The sequence below is a fragment of the Haliotis rubra genome, unplaced genomic scaffold (genome assembly GCF_003918875.1).
Source record: "Haliotis rubra isolate DU_JTF1 unplaced genomic scaffold, ASM391887v1 Scf702, whole genome shotgun sequence".
NCBI classification, from domain to species: Eukaryota; Metazoa; Mollusca; class Gastropoda; order Lepetellida; family Haliotidae; genus Haliotis; species Haliotis rubra.
Window position 1 is genome coordinate 218,941 of NW_025767416.1, and position 14,319 is coordinate 233,259.

At 43.8% G+C, this 14,319-nt stretch overlaps 1 protein-coding gene across 1 annotated transcript in view; it reads left to right on the forward strand.

Moving 5' to 3' along the window:
- Window positions 1-13,870, forward strand: part of LOC124258931 (transformation/transcription domain-associated protein-like) — a 105,368-nt gene extending 91,498 nt beyond the window's left edge. The window contains 17 exon segments of the mRNA XM_046692991.1: window positions 221-435; window positions 2,748-2,936; window positions 3,559-3,707; window positions 4,755-4,877; window positions 5,019-5,197; window positions 6,082-6,181; window positions 6,966-7,173; window positions 8,103-8,192; window positions 9,004-9,097; window positions 9,324-9,431; window positions 9,772-9,816; window positions 9,818-9,997; window positions 10,558-10,773; window positions 11,446-11,587; window positions 12,242-12,438; window positions 12,904-13,009; window positions 13,484-13,870. Of these exon segments, the coding sequence (XP_046548947.1) occupies window positions 221-435; window positions 2,748-2,936; window positions 3,559-3,707; window positions 4,755-4,877; window positions 5,019-5,197; window positions 6,082-6,181; window positions 6,966-7,173; window positions 8,103-8,192; window positions 9,004-9,097; window positions 9,324-9,431; window positions 9,772-9,816; window positions 9,818-9,997; window positions 10,558-10,773; window positions 11,446-11,587; window positions 12,242-12,438; window positions 12,904-13,009; window positions 13,484-13,593 (2,451 nt within the window). The 3' untranslated portion in view covers window positions 13,594-13,870.
- The last annotated feature ends 449 nt before the right edge of the window (window positions 13,871-14,319 follow it).

A 14,319-nucleotide genomic window follows, 5' to 3' on the forward strand; every position in this document is an offset into this window, starting at 1 on the left:
GTAGCATTACAACCTATTATTGCACGACACTGTATCATGGGGGCATACGAATGACATAGTGCTATGAAACTCATAACTGTTAGTTGAAAGGTCAACACCAGAGAATGCCAGGTCTCGATTATATGACAACTAATTTATTTGGATAATATTTTCGAAAAAATAAATGGAACAATATTGATGTAGAAGCGCAGAATTTGTGACACTAACATTGCTACTTCAGGGCCTGGAGGTGATCGAGTCAACCAACCTGAAGTACTTCACCAAGGAGATGACGGCTGAGTTCTATGCTCTCAAGGGGATGTTCCTGGCTCAAATAAACCGCTCAGATGAGGCCAACAAGTCCTTCTCTGCTGCAGTCCAGATGCACGACACGTTGGTGAAGGCATGGGCGCTGCTTTGGGGGGACTACCTGGAGACGGTGTTTACCCGTGACAAGTGAGTTAGCAACTAGCATGTTTACCCGTGACAAGTGAGTTAGCACTTAGCGTGTTTACCCGTGACAAGTGAGTTAGCACTCAGCGTGTGTTTATCCGTGACAAGTGAGTCAGCACTCAGCGTGTTTACCCGTGACAAGTGAGTTAGCAACTAGCGTGTTTACCCGTGACAAGTGAGTTAGCAAGTAGAGTGTTTACCCTTGACAAGTGAGTTAGCACTCAGCGAGTGTTTACCCGTGACAAGTGAGTCAGCACTCAGCGTGTTTACCCGTGACAAGTGAGTTAGCAACTAGCGTGTTTACCCGTGACAAGTGAGTTAGCAACTAGAGTGTTTACCCGTGACAGGTGAGTTAGCACTTAGCCTGTTTACCCGTGACACTAGCGTGTTTACCCATGACAAGTGAGTTAGCAACTAGCGTGTTTACCCGTGACAAGTGAGTTAACAACTAGAGTGTTTACCCATGACAAGTGAGTTAGCACTTAGCGTGTTTACTCGTGACAAGTGAGTTAGCAACTAGAGTGTTTACCCTTGACAAGTGAGTTAACAACTAGCGTGTTTACCCGTGACAAGTGAGATAGCAACTAGAGTGTTTACCCGTGACAAGTGAGTTAGCACTTAGCATTGACACTAGCGTGTTTACCCATGACAAGTGAGTTAGCAACTAGCGTGTTTACCCTTGACAAGTGAGTTAGCAACTAGAGTGTTTACCCATGACACTAGAGTGTTTACCCGTGACAAGTGAGTTAGCAACTAGAGTGTTTACCCGTGACAAGTGAGTTAGCAACTAGAGTGTTTACCCATGACACTAGCATGTTTACCCGTGACAAGTGAGTTAGCAACTAGAGTGTTTACCCGTGACAAGTGAGTTAGCAACTAGAGTGTTTACCCATGACACTAGCGTGTTTACCCGTGACAAGTGAGTTAGCAACTAGAGTATTTACCCGTGACAAGTGAGTTAGCAACTAGAGTGTTTACCCATGACAAGTGAGTTAGCACTTAGCGTGTTTACCCTTGACAAGTGAGTTAGCAACTAGAGTGTTTACCGGTGACAAGTGAGATAGCAACTAGAGTGTTTACCCGTGACAAGTGATTCAGCGCTTAGCGTTTTTACCCGTGACACTAGCGTGTTTACCCATGACAAGTGAGTTAGCAACTAGCGTGTTTACCCTTGACAAGTGAGTTAGCAACTAGAGTGTTTACCCATGACACTAGCGGGTTTACCCGTGACAAGTGAGTTAGCAACTAGCGTGTTTACCCGTGACAAGTGAGTTAGCACTAGCGTGTTTACCCGTGACAAGTGAGTTAGCAACTAGCGTGTTTACCCTTGACAAGTGAGTTAGCAACTAGAGTGTTTACCCATGACACTAGAGTGTTTAGTGAGCAGCGTGTTTACCCGTGACAAGTGAGTTAGCAACTATTGTTTACCCGTGACAAGTGAGTTAGCAACTAGAGTGTTCACCCGTGACAAGTGAGTTAGCAACTAGCGTGTTTACCCTTGACAAGTGAGTTAGCAACTAGAGTGTTTACCCATGACACTAGAGTGTTTACCCATGACACTAGCGTGTTTACCCGTGACAAGTGAGTTAGCAACTATTGTTTACCCGTGACAAGTGAGTTAGCAACTAGAGTGTTTACCCGTGACAAGTGAGTTAGCACTTAGCGTGTTTACCCGTGACAAGTGAGTTAGCACTTAGCGTGTTTACCCGTGACAAGTGAGTTAGCACTTAGCGTGTTTACCCGTGACAAGTGAGTTAGCAACTAGCGTGTTTACCCGTGACAAGTGAGGTAGCTACTAGCGTGTTTACCGATAATTGAGTTAAAAACTGCCATGTTACCACAAGTGAGTTAGCAATTACCTAGTTTACCACAGTTAGCAGCTGCTATTTACCAGTGATAACAGAGATTGTTACTGTTAGTTAGAAACTGCCACTACCAGTTGTCCTACTCCCTTTTTTATGGAAGCCGCGGTGGCTGAGCGGTCTAGGCGTCTGACTTTGTGTGCTGGCGATTAGGTGCCTGACTCTGAGGGTGTGGATCCGAATCCCGGATGGGACTCACCCCTAAAAGCACTAGAATCTGTACTTTACTGAGAAAGTGTAATCCCAAATATAACATATGTGCCATGTTTATTGCCAGTCTGTTTCTACTTGTGAAGAGGTAAATATATTTTGAAAATGGTAATGCTTTTCATTTCAGTTTAAGTTGAAGGCTGCTTCTCTGATCACAGATTCTAAACAGATTGTGTTTACTAGTTTCCTTATCCTTAGCACCAGTTATATTGTGTTTCTTTTTGTTTCTGTTTACTGGTGTAGACAAATTCAGCATGGAGAATACGCCATCACCTGCTACCTTCATGCGTGTCGCCATCAGAACGAGGGCAAGTCAAGGAAGTACCTGGCTAAAGTGTTATGGCTGCTCACCTACGACGACGAGAAACTCACACTGGCTACAGCTGTTGACAAGTACTGTGTCGGTGTGCCTCCTATACAGTGGTTGCCATGGTAAACAATGGTTTCTTTTACTTAAACTGATGTGGTGGGGTAGCCTAGTGGTTAGAGTGTTTGCTTGTCACGCCGAAGACCCGGAGTTGATTCCCCACATGCGGAGTAAAACCATACTCGCTCACTTTACTAAACTTTTGTGAGTGACCATCAACTGTGTTGTGTGTTGATGACAGTCTTTGTTTGTTTGTTTGTTTGTTGTATAATGCCACACTTAGCATTGTTCCTGCAATATGACAACCTAATCTTCATAAAGCTAACAGGGCGGTGGGGTAGCCTAGTGGTTAAAGCGTTGGCTCGTCACGCCGAAGACCCGGGTTCGAATCCCCACATGGGTACAATGTGTGAAGCCCATTTCTGGTGTCCCCAGCCGTGATGTTGCTTGAATATTGCTAAAAGCGGCGTAAAACCAAACTCAGTCAGTCATAAAACTAACATATATTTGCCAGGGACCCAGAATACTGACTATGAAACTCTGTATAGCTCTGTGTGCAAGTATTACAAGTTTAATAACTTATCATCAACATACAAAGCATGTATCTTGTGATCTTGTATGCCACAAAACAATGAGGTTAACATGACACATGCAAGGCAGTGCCCTCATTTTCACTTTTGTTGTCAGGATTCCTCAGCTGCTGACTTGCCTGGTGCGGAACGAGGGTCGGCTTATCATGAACCTGCTGAGTCAGGTGGGGAGGATGTACCCCCAGGCCGTCTACTTCCCCATCCGCACCCTATACCTCACCCTCAAGATCGAGCAGCGGGAGAGATGTGAGTACATCCACCCACTCTGGGGTAGAAGCTAGGAACAGCTTGAGTCAGTTCATTAATGTTTAACATTATGGGGCCTCTTGAATTTCAGGTTGTTAAGGTTGTAATTGGGTTGTTTCTTCAAAAGGTGACGGGAAATAGGAGTCCTACCCAACTTATTAATATCTACGCTGCTGCAAATGTAGGCAGCCATTTCCCAAAATGATTTTATCTTAAAACTGTTTTACTCCCATACTTTCAATGGGAGCAGTAACCTTGCGAGAACCTCCATGAGTGAGTGGATTGTCGGTGATTCGATCCCCAGACATATAATACCCAAAAATGTTACATGATGCCCCCTGTTGTCCATCGTACACAGTGACAGGCTGGTTTAGAGACAGTATATGTTGTCATGTCAAAGCATTATACCGCAACATGGTGTCTCAGTGGGCTCACACTGTATATGTTGTCAAAACATTATACCGCAACATGGTGTCTCAGTGGGCTCACACTGTGGACTGATTGTAGCAATAATACGGTAAACATATACATCACTATATAAGTGCTGTAATTTTCAACATATTTTACCCCTTTTCACCCAACCAAACCAACCTCACTTCACTTCACTTCACCTCACGTCACTTCACCTGGTACAGGGGGCGGTGGGGTAGCCAAGTGGTTAAAGCGTTAGCTCGTCATGCCGAAGACGCGGGTTCGATTCCCCACATGGGTACAATGTGTGAAGCCCATTTCTGGTGTCCCCCGCCGTGATGTTGCTGGAATATTGCTAAAAGCGGCGTAAACCAAACTCACTCACTCGCTCACCTGGTACATCTGCTTACAGGACTAAATTCACCAGTGGCACAAGATGCCGATCCCCTCTCACGATGCTTGCAAACAAGTCTGAGTAATACTACAGAGGAAAGGATAACACATGCTTGTTTACTGGAATAGTTTTGTTTTACAGAACATTTGGCATATGAATGTGGAGTAGTATTTGCTGAAATTGTAATAAGCTAATAATAAACTAAGATCCAGTCAAACATAGTGAGCAACATTTTATTTCAGACAAGAGTGGAGGTGATCTTGCTGGTCTTGGTAACCGTGGCAACACAGCAACACCAGCACAGGCTGCAAGTCCTGCACCCCCAAGTGCCCCAGCAACGCCCGAACCCTCAGCCTCAGTCACAGGTAGGGCCTTCCATGCAGACTGAACCGACTTTAGAATGGTTGCCTTTGCATAATGTTCATTCTGAATATGTGAAGGTGCAGGTTAGAACTGGCTGTCAGCAACCCATGAAAGTTATTTTTTCTATTTTTGCATTGTTACAGACACACCCACATCGATTACAGGAGCATCTCAGTCTGGTCGCTCGGCCAGCGCCAGCCAATCTGACGCTGCAGGACCCATCAAGGCCCCCGCCCCCATGTGGCGCTGTAGCCGGATCATGCACATGCAGAGGGAACTTCACCCGACCATTCTGTCCTCGCTCGAGGGAATCGTCGATCAGGTACATACTCTTTGTCATCTATGGTAAAAGTATTTGAAAGGGAAATCGCGGAAGAGGCCATGAACCTAGATTTGAAAAATATTTCTCTGATATTCATTCTTCTTTTGGTCATTATGAACAGATCATTGGATGGGATTCTTGAGAAGTTAAGCATTTAGAAGTTGGTGAATATATAAGACAAGTATATGGATGGCAACTACAATAAAGAAGAAGTTGGCATCCATATACTCGTCTTATAGATCATTAGAAGCCTGCGACCCGTCATGGTCTGGGCTTCATAGCCCCTGCTTGTCGTAAGAGGCGACTAACGGGATCGGGTGGTCAGGTGACTTGGTTTACATATGTCATCGTATCCCAGTTGTGCAGTTGGATGCTAATGCTGTTGATCTCTGGATTGTCTGGTCCAGACTCGATATTTACAGACCGCGGCCATATAGCTGGAATATTGCTGAGTGAGGCGTAAAAGTAAACTCACTCACTCACTCATTAGATGCCTGCCTCCACTGATGTAATTGGAATGCTAGCCTACTTGTCACAGTTAGCCAAGTTATTGACAGTATATTTGATTATCACATCAGAAATCTGATTTTTGGTTTCCAACATTGATAAGATATGTGAAAGCCATTCCTATGTCCTCCAGGTCTTGACCATGATAGATTAAAATTCTTGAAAATTAAATAATTAGTTTATTGTGGCCTTTCATTTTGCTGGAATTTAGCTGACTATCTTGGAAGGTAGCCTCAGAAATCCATGGATGCTGATGTGAAAATAACTTGAGGTATAATGGAGACACGGTGGTAATTTTCTGATTTTGTACAGGAACAGTTGTGGGTAAGTTTACAGGGTTTTCTTTAAGTGGTTTGACATGGAGTGTTCTTGTCTAGATGGTTTGGTTCCGGGAAAACTGGTACGAGGAAGTGCTCCGACAGCTGCGACAGGGACTGGCCAAGTGCTACGCCGTTGCGTTCGAAAATAGAGGAGCAGGTGAGTTAATGTTTGAACTTCAGGGTTGACTATGACATGGAACAGACCACCTCCAGTTGATTTATAAGAAAAGCAGCCGCCTCCGTGGTGTAGTGGTTATAGAGTCTGCCCAGAGAGCGGAAGGTCGTGGGTTCGATCCCCGACCGCGTCATACCAAAAGACGTTAAAATATGGTACTTGTTGGTCCCTGCCTGGTGCTCGGCATTAATGGGTACAACAAGGACTGGTCGGCTCGGAGTCAGTATAATGTGTCTGAGTGGGGTATTCATGCTTCACTGTGGCATGGTATCTCAGTGGTCTAGCACTTTAAAACCAGCTTCAGTCTGGGCTAGTACAAGCAGCCGCACTTACACATACACATGCATGCACGTCGTCATATAAGCGAAATATTCTCAAACATGACGTTAAACCCAATTTCACCTCACCTATAAGAAAAGCTCATAACAAAAAGGTTAACCTAATACCTGTCCATTTACACGTTAGTTCTTCACTTTTTGTCAACCACAGTGGAATCCTTCCTTCTGCATCCATTACATGGTTGGCGTCCCTTTAGGTAGATTTTTGTCTCCTCTCCCAAAAATGGAACTTCTTTTCATTTTTGTTTCAATTTCAATAAAATTCAAGATTTCATTTCAAATGTAGACAGTTATGTATTTTTTGTCAGTGAAATTTCCATTACACTTTTCAGCTGATCATGTATCTCACCTGTTGGTCACACGTCATTGAGATTCAAAATTGTCTGTCTGTCCCATCAAGAATGTAATGTGTAATACACTGATTCCAGTTGCCGATGCCACGATTACTCCGCACACTCTCAACTTTGTAAAGAAGTTGGTTAGTACATTTGGTGTGGGCATCGAGAACGTGTCCAGTGTGTCGTCCACGTTCTCCAGCGCCGCCTTCGAGTCCCTCGCCCGCCGCGCCCAGGCCACAGCCCAGGATCCCGTCTTCCAGAAGATGAAGAGCCAGTTCACAACGGACTTTGATTTCAGGTGGGTCATGGTTTATTGAAAAATTGGGGAAACTGTGATTGCTGATTATTGCAAATTGTGTCAGTAAACAGCAAAGATACAAATGGGGTGCCGGATTTGGGCAACAAAGATTTGTTAGTTTGTTGTTTAACACCACACTCAGCACCAGCTCTATGGTGGCGGTCTGTAAATAATCGAGTCTGGACCAGACATACCAGTGATCAACAGCATGAGCATCGACCTGCGCAATTGGGAACCGATGACGTGTCAACCAAGCCAGCGATCCTGACCACCCGATCCCGTTAGTCGCCTCTTACGACAAGCATGGGTTACTGAAGGTTCATTCTAACCCGGACCTTCACAGGTTCACACCAATGTGGGGCGGTGGGGTAGCCCCTAGTGGTTAAAGCATTGGCTCGTCACGCCGAAGACCCGGTGTCCCCGTTGTGATATTGCTGGAACACTGCTAAAGCAGCGTAAAACTATACTCACTCACTCACACCAACAACATCCCAGTTCGTGCACTACATCAACCTTCTGGTGTTCGAAAGTGATCAACAGCATGAGCATCAATCTAAGCAATTCAGTTGGGATATGATGTCATGTGTCAATCAAGTCAGCAAGCCGGACCACCCAATTCCGTTAGTCACCTTCAGGAGTATGGGTAACAAAGAACTTGGGAGGGGAGGGACGTGACTTGTGACTTTCTCTCAAAACAGCCAGTTTCGGCTTTGTCGTTCAATACATGTGTTGTGAGCATCGTTTGGGAGTAGGTTTCCTTTCTCAAACAAGTTGTTGAATAAGTTGAGAATGTTCAAGACAGAATCCCTTCATTACAATAGTGGCGCATAGCATTGCAATACACTGGTATTTCTGTGAATCATGACTTCCTCATTGTCACCGGACTTGTGTTCTTGATCCTTGATCCTTGATTCTTATTTCCTCTACAGTGTGCCTGGATCCACCAAGCTCCACAATCTCATCAACAAGCTCAAGAAGTGGATCAAAATACTTGAGGCCAAGACCAAGCTGCTACCAAAGTAAGTCCGATGAAAGCCCACTGACATGTTTGTTTATTCATTAAAGGTTGATTTTATCACATTTACAAGTTGATCAAGTGCAAATCTTCTAGTTCCTCATAAGCTGCTTGGGTTGTATCCTCCCCAGGGAGTTGAGAATGAAAATCAACTGCACAATGATCCATTGCCAGACCAGAGCCCATTCCTCAAAGTACTGTCATCACTATGATGATCGAAAGCCGATGTTGAAACATTGGAGATAATATCACCTTCCTCAGGGGTGAGATCACTTTTTAGAACGGGTACCTGTGTAAAAGGAATATAGTAGTGTGATCTGGGCCCTGTTACACATTGCCATCTTAGCTCTACAACTATCATTAGATGATGCTAAAGTATTGGAGTTTTTATCACTTTAGCGCTAAGATAGCTTTGTGCAATGGGGACATATGTGTGGAATGGCAATTTCACGCAATATTCAGTCCAGTTTAACAGTATGAATTCACCTTCATTAATCGGCTCTGTCATTATTGATACTGCTTCTTCTAAACCCCAACAAAAGATTGACCATTAATAACAGCATTAACGCCATTTCAATAATACTAACCTATTATCGTTGCTAAGAAAGTAAGATTGTTGGATGGATCACTCTTATATATGATGACAACTTATACTTGACAACTGTATAAGAATCCATACCGAAATGTCGCATCATATATAATAAAAGAAGTTGTTATCCATAAACAATCTTACTTTCTTATTAGTCCAACTTCTAAATGCCAATCAAACAGATTATTATCATTGCATTCATGTTGAGTTTTGGTGTCTTTTCTAGGTCTTTCCTCATTGAAGAAAAATGTCGCTTCCTTAGCAACTTCTCTGTGAACACAGCAGAGGTGGAACTGCCTGGGGAATTCCTGTTGCCCAAGGTAAGAACAACTTCAGATTCTACCAGTAACGGCTCCTTAGTCTGTGGCCCATGGCTGGAAATGTTGAAGGAAGTTGATGTCCAAGTCCTGTTACTGAGAACATTACCTGACATTTGTAGTTTGAGAACTGATGCTTGAAAGTCTATCTCTGAATGTTCAATATGACTTCTACATTGTCTGCATGTCACCTTTACTGAGTTGATCAACTGTACTTCCTCTACTACAGCATAGCCACTACTACGTCAGGATTGCTCGCTTCATGCCCCGCGTGGAGATCGTTCAGAAACACAACACGGCAGCCCGGAGACTCTACATCAGAGGTCATAATGGCAAGGTAGGGGACATAACTCTGTAATGTCATTAAACTACATCTGAGGTCATAACAGCAATGTAGGGGACGTAACTCTGTACTGCACTATAAGATCACAATGGCAAGGTAAGTGTAATGCACTTAGACTACATCAGAGGTCATAACAGCAATGTTGGGGACATGGCTCTGCACTGCATAAATCTACATCAGTCATAATGGGATGGTAAGGGACATCACCTCTGTAATGTCCCGAGACTAACATAACAAAGAAAATATGAGACAATTCTTGCAGCTCATTTTTAGCGGCACATGATGTGATCTTCAACAAGCTTCACCACAGATGTTCACATACTGTACTCCTCAGGTGTACCCGTATCTGGTGGTGAATGATGCGTGTCTGACGGAGTCGACGACGTGAGGAGAGGGTGCTGCAGCTGCTGAGGATGTTGAACCACTTCCTGACGAAGCAGAAGGAAACATGTCGGCGTATGCTGTACTTCACGGTGCCGAGGGTGGTGGCGGTGTCGCCACAGATGAGGCTGGTGGAAGACAACCCTGCTTCAGTATCTCTGCTGGATATCTATAAACAGGTACGTTCACATAGATACTTGGTCAATGGGAAAGGTCTAGCCATATCAATCCCAGCTGAAAACCTCTGATTTGTTTCAGGTTTGTGTTAGACTGATTCAGTGGCAGATTGAGAGGGTTGCAGCAGACAATTTAAATGTAGTGCACTTTATCACTTTGTCAGTTTGGTATGATGTGAATCACCCCAGCCACAAAATTGAAACTATTTGTATTGTATACCCAAAATCTACGCAGAAATTCATTTACAAGTGATATTTCCATTTAAAACTGATTCCTAAAACAGCAGAAACACAGAAGAGGATTCTCTCTTCTGTTCTTGATTCCCTCCATCGTATCCAGACTACAAAATGGCAGCCATTAAACATGCTAAATATTGTTCTCTTTTCCAAAGTACTGTGGTGTAGTGTACAGTACCTTCAGATAAATAATTCAGAGCACTGTGGGTACGCTTTTGGTATTTTTGTGCGTCTCTCCGACATGGCATTTTGGGCTTTCGGTGTTCATTCTTTGTTGTTGTGAATCGAGTGAAACCCTGTAGTGAGTCTTCCCCATCTGCCCACAGAGATGCAGCAAGAGAGGGATCGAGCACGACTCCCCAATAGCCCGGTACTACGAGCGTCTAGCGACAGTACAAGCCCGTGGCTCCCAGGCCAGTCATCAAGTGCTGCGAGACATCTTGAAGGAGGTACAGACAAACATGGTACCTCGAGGTCTACTGAAGGAGTGGGCACTACACACGTTCCTCAATGCCACGGACTATTGGACCTTCAGGAAGACTGTGAGTAGATGATTTATCCTGGCATAGACTCTTCACAAACTTTCCCAAGGAAACGATATATTTGTTTAGCTTTGGTCGTTGTGTGTTCTGGGATTAAATGATTTCTTGAATTATTCAGATCTCATAGAGCAAAATGGGCCCTTACTTTGTTCCTTTGTGGTGACTTCCATCTAAACTAGCTTGGTTTTTGTCCACAAACTTACTCTCCAGAAGTTTAAACTCTTGTTTCATCCTTTGGTCACGCCACAAACATTTGTGGGTTTGGAATCCCAAGTCATCCCAATTGTGTTTGAAGGTTCTTCTGCCCGTTACAGATGCTTTTGAGTTTCACCAAAGTGGTAGTCATGCAAGACCTGATCTAATATAACTGGACTAAAGTTCAAAACTCACTCACTCCTTCACTCACACACACTCACTCATTCATTCATTCACTTCACACACTCATTCCTTCATTCCTTCATTTCTTCATTCACACTCATTCCTTCATTCACACTCATTCCTTCATTCACTCATTTCTTCATTCACACTCATTCACTTGCTCACTCCTTAACACACTCGCTCACTCATTCACACACACGCACATTCACTCACTCACTTATTCCTTCATTCAAACTCAACACTCACCCTCCCACCCACCCGACAGCTGTGTACAAACTGTGTTTCTGTCCCCAGTTGACAATCCAGCTGGCCCTGATGGGGTTTGCGGAGTTTATCCTGCATCTGTCTCGGATGAACCCTGACATGATGTACCTGCACCAGGACTGTGGCTATCTCAACATCTCCTACTTCAAGTTCGACATTGATGATCAGTCAGGTGAGTCCCATGTCAGTCACAGCAGTAGAGGGGCGGTGGGGTAGCGTAGTGGTTAAGCATTCGTTCATCATGCCGAAGACCCGGGTTTGATTCCCCATATGGGTACAATATGTGAAGCCCATTTCTGGTGTCCCCTGCCGTGATATAGCTGGAATATTGCTAAAAGCGGCGTAAAACTAAACTCATTCACTCACTCACAGCAGTCGAATGTACAGTGAGGATAAGGATGGATCGGCATCACATGACTAGGTCTGATACCTTGTTTGAAACTCAATTATTTGCACAATTATTTGGTATGACCTCGGAAGAGCAGGATGACGATATATGACGATGATAGTGGCGAGAATGATAGTGGCGACGACGATAATGACAATGGCGATGATATACATGATGATGATTATTATGGTCATCATAATGATGATGATGATAACATAAGTCATGTCTGCCTAGGGTATCTATATCTCTTTGGTGCTCACTATAAACAATTTTGAATTAATATGAGTTGGCAAGTCACAGCGGGAAGCAAGTGACAACAAACTTTGTGATGTTCTATGGCTTCTGATATGATTGGGACAACCCAGATAACTTGGTAGATTCTTGAATAATTGTAAGTAATTGTAACATGTGACCTTATTATTCCAATGGCTGTTTCAGGTGACCTTGATGCAAACCGACCTGTTCCATTCCGACTGACCCCCAATATAGCTGAGTTCCTCACCATGACCGGAGTGACAGGCCCGCTGACTGCGTCGATGGTTGCGGCAGCAAGATGCTTCGTGCAGCCTCAGTTTAAACTGCAGAGCTTTCTCCGAGCCATACTTCGCGATGAATACATCACATGGCATAAGAAGGTAGAGGATCTGTGGAAATCAGAGTTCACGTTAAATGCCTAATTTGAGATAAAATAATTGTTTACCAGAATACAAATGACTATTAATGTTACTAATCACAGAGTAGAACATAAGTGTGTTTCCTGGATGTTGTATCCATCCATCAAAGGGACCAGTCATTTATTACAGATTCACAGTGTTTCATGCACTCTGTACTGAGAAATAACTAACCCTCCCTAATGCATGTCATATTTTTTGCGATCCTTCCCTTGTTAGCATTTTTTGTGATCCTCCCCTTGAGACTGTTATATGTTGATACTCCCTTGATTACCCCTAAACCACTGCAGCCATACAATAAATGGTTGGTCATATTGATGTTATGGCCTGAATAATCCATTGTCAAGGTAAAGATAGTATGTGTTGAAACTTTCAATCATCATCATGAAAATATGACTACAAATATCCAATTTCTGCCATTTGTTACAGAAGCATGAGGAGACCAGCCCTAGTACTGAACCTGTGGACATGGAAGGGGAACAGCTGATCGGCATGGTAACCAAAGCTGTCAGCGCCATCATGACACGTTTACAGAGTATGTATTGAATGCTTTGGTTTACCTCATTGCATTAAAGAATGTCTGCTTCTGTTAAGGTGAAAAAGGTTGCTTAGTGAGATTGTCTGATGAAAAACATACGACTAGCCAATCAGACTGCAAGATTGTTTAACCAGATGGTATTTCCACATTTGCAGGGTTTCAGTCTATACCAGGGGTGGAAATAACTTTAAAATTGCTAGTGTACTCCGGTACAGTGGCACAAGTAAAATCACTTGCCCTGATAATTTTTCCACTATACTGGCCGATATTTTTGTTGATTTTTTAAATAAACAACATAATTAACATTGGAATATCAACTGGACTCCAGTACAGTGTGATATGCAAATTTGCTTGCCCGACAGAAAAAAACACTGGATTGGGGCGTCGGGCATTAGGTTATTTCCACCCCTGTATACGTCAGTCCCTGACATACTATGTACTCTTTCTCACATATGTCTTCTTGTTTTCCAGACCTGGCCACTTTTGATGGCGCTGAGAGTCGCGTGAGCACATTGGTCGCTGCCGCCAACAGCCATGACAATCTCTGCCGCATGGACCCAGCCTGGCACCCATGGCTGTAGAGACTCGCAACGTCACACGCTGACATCCACAACCACTGGCACCCATGGCTGTAGAGACTCGCAACGTCACACGCTGACATCCACAACCACTGCACTGACAAGATGGATGTAGTGATTGAATTTACAACTGAAAGTCCGGGGGTCCTTGTCAATACCCTTATGCTAAAGGCTGCTAGATTTAGAAGGTCCATATATTCATCCTATATGAGCCCTCACCATTTCCAGAACCATTGAAGCCAATGAGGCAGGCATTATCTGTGGGATCACAACCTCATCAGTGTCTTTTCGTCAGTGACTGAAATACGCTTTGGAGAGCTCACCAAAATCATTAACCAACTGTTGCTGTACCACTCCATTGTCACTATAGCTGTTGTAATAGAATGGCGACAGTTTGTAAGTGCCTCTACCATCCGTAGTCTTTGCATTGTTTGAGGTGATGACAAAATCTAACTTGACCATCAAGGTACGGATTCATCAACTCAATGGAAAAACTGTTTGGACTAAAGGTGGAACATCAAATTATTGTAAACCATAAACATTCTCCAAGAGATGGCCATGTCTTCAAGAAGCTAGACAAAAAGTGCTTGAAACAAGTGTCTGAGTCAGTATTTTGCATCATTGCATAGGACTTGAAGCATGTCAGCCATTGATACTTCACTTGTCATGGCCCACAACGTGAAGGAGTATTGGTCCTTCACACCACTTCAGGCTGATTCAACGCATGAA